The sequence below is a fragment of the Lepidochelys kempii genome, chromosome 13 (assembly GCF_965140265.1).
Source record: "Lepidochelys kempii isolate rLepKem1 chromosome 13, rLepKem1.hap2, whole genome shotgun sequence".
Classification (NCBI taxonomy): domain Eukaryota; kingdom Metazoa; phylum Chordata; order Testudines; family Cheloniidae; genus Lepidochelys; species Lepidochelys kempii.
This window is the reverse complement of record NC_133268.1, coordinates 33,444,265-33,450,264: the sequence shown is the minus strand read 5'-3', so window position 1 is coordinate 33,450,264 and position 6,000 is coordinate 33,444,265. Positions and strand designations below refer to the sequence as shown.

The 6,000-nt window shown below is 42.9% G+C and overlaps 1 protein-coding gene across 1 annotated transcript; it reads left to right on the top strand.

Moving 5' to 3' along the window:
* Window positions 1-3,038: 3,038 nt before the first annotated feature.
* LOC140897120 (olfactory receptor 5V1-like) lies at window positions 3,039-3,971 on the top strand. The gene has a single exon (XM_073309454.1). It carries the CDS (start codon window positions 3,039-3,041, stop codon window positions 3,969-3,971), a length of 933 nt encoding a protein of 310 aa, XP_073165555.1.
* The last annotated feature ends 2,029 nt before the right edge of the window (window positions 3,972-6,000 follow it).

The following is a 6,000-nucleotide window of genomic DNA, read 5'->3' as shown; positions in this document are numbered from 1 at the left end:
ATCCCTTCTTAGTCTTGCAGTCAGATGAGGACAGGCTTTTTGCTCCACTCCCAGTGCTAACCGTACCTCCCTTGTCAGATGTAAGTGTTTGGGGTAAAGAAGAGTTGATATCCTGAGGTGCTGTATTGTGGAGGCAGATAGAGAGACTAGACAGACAAATCACTAAGTAGGTAGATAGTCTAAGACAATAAAGAGAAAAGCAGAGGTCAGAATGATCTCACCATGTTTATGATCCACATTAAAAAGGCAGGTGAGTTGATTCATATTTTTATTCCTTTTTAAACTTATTTTACCCTTTCCATTCCAAAGGACCAGATTTTGTCCCTCCTTATCTAGGAGTGGGTTTCTCTACCAAGTCTCATTGGCTTCTGCCTGCTCATACAGTGACAAGGTGGGTGAGGTGATATCTTTTATTGGACCAACATCTGCTGGCGAGACAAACAAGTTTTCGAGCCACACAGAGCTCTTCTCTCTCATCCACAGAAGTTGGTCCAATAAAATAGATCATCTCACGTGCCTTATCTTTCGAATATCCTGGGACTGAGACAGCCATAACTACGCTGTGTGTGCACATAGAGTAAGATGCAGCACAGGGGCGATGGTTGGGAACCCAGCTGCTACTTGAATCACCCATCTCTCTCTCTCTCTCTCGGCAGCACTGAGAGAGTTCATTTGGTACATGTGAGCTGTAATTTTTATTTTTGGAGAGTGTGGTGTGTGTGTGTGTGTTTTATGGGCCTGGAGAGGAGAAGACACTTAGTTTTAATAAGAATGTAAGAATGGCCATACTTTTTCAGACCAATAATCCACCTAGTTCAGTATCCTGTCTTCCAATAGTGGTTCACGACAGATGCTTCAGAGGGAGTCAACAGAACATTGCAATTTATTGAGTGATCCATCACCCCCTGTTGTCCAATTCCAGCTTCTAGCAGTCAGCAGCTTAGGGACACACAGAGCATGGGGTTATGTCCCTGACCATCTTGGCTAATAGCCATTGAAGGACCTGTCCTCCACGGATTTATCTAATTGTTTTTTGAACTCAGTTATAGTTTTGGCCTTCCCAACATCCCCTGGTAATGAGTTCCAAAAGTTGATTGTGTATTATGTGAAAAAGGATTTCCTTATGTTTGTTTAAAACCTGCTGCCTATTAATTTCAGTAGGTGACCCCTGGTTTGTATGGGATGTGAAAGGGTAAATAACATTCCCTTATTCACTTTTTCTACATCATTCATGATTTTGTAGATCTCTGCTTTGTTCCCCCTGAATTGCCTTTTTCCAAGTCAACAGTCATTTTAATCTCTCCTCATATGGAAGCTGTTCCATACCCTTGATCATTTTTGTTGCCCTTCTATTTTAATATATCTTTTTGGAGGTGGGCCAACTACACAGTATTCAAGGTGTGGACATACCATGCATTTATATGGTGGCATTCTGATATTTGCTGTCCTATTATCTATCCCTTTCTTAATGGTCCCCAATATTCTGTTAGTTTTTTTTATTTCCGCTGCACATTGAGCAGATGTTTTTAGAGAACTATCCACAATAACTCCAAAATCTCTCTTCTTAAGGGATAACAGCTAGTTTATACCTCTTCATTTTTTTTATGTATGGATAGGATCATGTTTTCCAATATGCATTGCATTTATCAACACTGAATTTCATCTGCCATTTGTCACCCAGTTACCCAGTTTTGTGAGATCCCCTTGTAACTCTTCTCAGTTTGTTTGGGCTTAACTATCTTGAGAAATTTTCTATCATATGCAAAAATTTTGTATGATTTGACCTTTTTTCGAGGTCATTTATGTCTATGTTGAAGAGCAATGGTCCCAGTAAAGATCTTTGCAGGGGCCAGCTATTTACTTCTCCAGATTCTGACATTTCCCCTTCACACAGAATCTACCTGGGCTTACATTCAGGTTCTAGTATAAAGTCAATCTCTGTGCTTAGGTATTTGTCTTATAAGTTGATAATGAAGGAATGGTTATTTTCTCTCTAAGGTCATATGGGGAGAAAAATAAATGGGACATTGGAGAGAACATTGGCCTCATTCCCATTCCCAATGAAAACTAATGTCAAAATAATCACTGACGTCCATGGGGGCAGGATAGATGCTCTTCTATATGTAAAGCCTGATATTCAGACATGCAGAACAATGAGTCAAAAGTCCCACTGAGTCAGAGTTTAAATGACTTAGGAACAACAGACCCATTAATTTTCTATCAGGCCCTTCTTTTCAAGTTTGTCACAGTGCCGAGAGAATGTTTGCTGGTCCCATTCACTTCTTTTTGAAAAATCCTGATGATTTTAATAGATATGACTCCAATCATACACTACAGATATTAAATAGTGTGTTCAACAAAATTATCTAGAACAACTGACAAAATGTATTAGAGAAAGAGATTATTTTTAAAGATTTGTCCAGATGCCCAGCTATTACAAATTGGCCATAGCTCCATTGGAGTCAATCTTCCAGACCCCATGCTGCCCTAACTCATCTCTAGCTCTGTTGAAGTCATAAGGCCAGACTGAAGAGAGAGTGTGGGAATGCCTTCATAGCCTTGGGGTTAGAACCCTCATCCCAGATGCAGAAGTCCAAGCATCCAGTAACCCTGCTGCACTGCCTCTTTTATCATGTATCCACAGCGGAACAGGGTCAAGAGGAGAGCCTGAGGGAGGCCCACAGCAGACTGTCCCTTAGTCACAGCTGAGCAGGGTATTTGTGAATACCAGCGGGACCTGATGCTGGAATTTAGGCATCGAAAGTGGCACTTAGGTGCCTAAGTCCTTTTGTGAATCCAGCCCATTTTGTCAATTTAAAACACACAAATTCCATGCAGTGTCTCTCTCTCTCTCTCTCCCTCTCTCTCTCTCAATTTACTCTATTTAAAACACACCTTTTATATGCAGGAATAGGGCTCTCTTTACAGGCATGCTACTGGTCTGAGGATCTCCACATGCTGTTTCAATTTACTTTTATGAGAAGTGTTAATTTCATTTTTTTCTGGTCTCCCAGATCAGATTTCCTAAATAAACGCCAATGGAAAATCAAACCAAAGTGACTGAATTTATTCTTCTGGGACTTTCCAGTGACCCACAGGTGCAGATTTTCCTCTTCCTGGTGTTTTTAGTTATTTACCTGGTTACTCTGGTTGGGAACATACTGATCATGCTAGTGATTGGAGCTGATTCTCACCTTCACACCCCGATGTACTTCTTCCTCTTCCATTTATCTTTTGTCGATATCTGCTATTCCTCCATCACAGTGCCTACAATGCTGATGAACTTCCTAGCAGAGCACAACATTATTTCACTCAACGGCTGCATTACCCAGATGTTCTTCTTTATCCTTTTAGCTGGTACAGAAGTTTTCATTCTTTCAGCAATGGCTTATGATCGCTACGCCGCCATCTGTGACCCATTACATTACACAGAGATGCTGAGCAAAGGGATCTGTGTTCAGCTGGTGAGTGGGGCATGGACCATCGGGTTTTTATATGCCCTGCTTAACACAGTTTTCACCTTCAAGTTGCATTTCTGTGGGCCCAATGAAATCCGCCATTTCAGCTGTGAGCTCCCTCCCCTATTACAACTGTCCTGCACGGATACCTTCACCAATCAAGTGGTGCTTCTCACTTCTGCTGTGATGCTTGGAGCAATCTCCTTCCTCCTCACCCTGATCTCCTACATTCACATCATCTCCACCATCCTGAGGATGTCTTCTGTGCAGGGCAAGCAAAAAACCTTCTCCACCTGCAGCTCCCACATGATTGTGGTTGGTTTGTTGTACCTGGGAGCTTTTATCCAGTACACAAAGCCCAGCTCAGTCTCCTCTGTAGCTCTGGATGAAATGGTCTCCATTCAGTACAGCATCTTGACTCCCATGCTAAACCCCATCATCTACAGCCTGAAAAACAAGGAGGTGAAAACAGCTCTAAGGAATATATTGTGTAAATTCAAGTTTCTCAAGTAGTGTTGAACATAGAACTGTGGGTAACTAGTGTTGTGATAAATGAAGGTGTGGAGGGGAGCTCCCTTTTATGGACACCCAGCCAGCCATTAGCTGTTCTCTAACTGCTCTACCCGTAAAGGGTTAAAAAGTCTCACTGCTATGCGTAGGTAAAAGGAAGTGAGTGGGCATCTGGCCAAAAGAGCCAATGGGAAGGCTAGAACTTTTTAAAATTGAAAAAAGACTCCCCTTTCGTCTGTCTGTCTGTTGTTCTCTTGGGGAGAGGCAGACAGGGCACATCTATGCTGTGAAAAGCTTGAGTCAGGTATGAATCATAGAATCATAGAATATCAGGGTTGGAAGGGACCCCAGAAGGTCATCTAGTCCAACCCCCTGCTCGAAGCAGGACCAATTCCCAGTTAAATCATACCAGCCAGGGCTTTGTCAAGCCTGACCTTAAAAACCTCTAAGGAAGGAGTTTCCACCACCTCCCTAGGTAACGCATTCCAGTGTTTCACCACCCTCTTAGTGAAAAAGTTTTTCCTAATATCCAATCTAAACCTCCCCCACTGCAACTTGAGACCATTACTCCTTGTTCTGTCATCTGCTACCACTGAGAACAGTCTAGAGCCATCCTCTTTGGAACCCCCTTTCAGGTAGTTGAAAGCAGCTATCAAATCCCCCCTCATTCTTCTCTTCTGCAGGCTAAACAATCCCAGCTCCCTCAGCCTCTCCTCATAACTCATGTGTTCCAGTCCCCTAATCATTTTTGTTGCCCTTCGCTGGACTCTCTCCAATTTATCCACATCCTTCTTGAAGTGTGGGGCCCAAAACTGGACACAGTACTCCAGATGAGGCCCCACCAATGTCGAATAGAGGGGAACGATCACGTCCCTCGATCTGCTCGCTATGCCCCTACTTATACATCCCAAAATGCCATTGGCCTTTTTGGCAACAAGGGCACACTGCTGACTCATATCCAGCTTCTCGTCCACTGTCACCCCTAGGTCCTTTTCCGCAGAACTGCTGCCTAGCCATTCGGTCCCTAGTCTGTAGCTGTGCATTGGGTTCTTCCGTCCTAAGTGCAGGACCCTGCATTTATCCTTATTGAACCTCATCAGATTTCTTTTGGCCCAATCCTCCAATTTGTCTAGGTCCTTCTGTATCCTATCCCTCCCCTCCAGCATATCTACCACTCCTCCCAGTTTAGTATCATCCGCAAATTTGCTGAGAGTGCAATCCACACCATCCTCCAGATCATTTATGAAGATATTGAACAAAACCGGCCCCAGGACCAACCCTTGGGGCACTCCACTTGATACCGGCTGCCAACTAGACATGGAGCCATTGATCACTACCCGTTGAGCCCGACAATCTAGCCAGCTTTCTACCCACCTTATAGTGCATTCATCCAGCCCATACTTCCTTAACTTGCTGACAAGAATACTGTGGGAGACCGTGTCAAAAAAAATCATCAGTATCATACCTAGAAACTATTCATTTAAACCCCAGATATGTAAGTAGATTAGGAAATGTCTAGGAATATGTGATTAGGTTTATTCCTTTTATTTCTTGATGGCTTGTAGATTCCTCTATGCTAACCCCAGGTGCTTTTGGTTTGTAACCTTTAAGATAGACCTCAAGAAAGCTTTTCTTGGTGCTTAACCCTTGTAGTTGCTCTTTTAAAATCTAGCAATAGCTGAGTTCCCAGATGTATTTTCTTTCCTTTTAAAATATAAAATGTACCTTTTTTAAAGAACAGAATAGAATTTTTGTGTCTTAAGAGGTTTGTGCACGTTGTTTAATTAGCTGGTGGCAACAGCTGATTTTCCCTTTTTTTTTTTCTTTTTTTTTCCTTTCTCAGCTCTTCCCCAGAGGGGGCATGGTGAAAAGACTTGAGGGTACCCCACAGGAAGGAATTCTCAGGTGCGCCTCCCTGGGCTCTCAAAGGGGTTCTGCACTTGGGTGGCGACCTACCAATCCAAGGTCAAAGAAAACCTATAACCTTGGGAGTTTAATACAAGCCTGGAGTGGCCAGTATTAATTTTTAGAA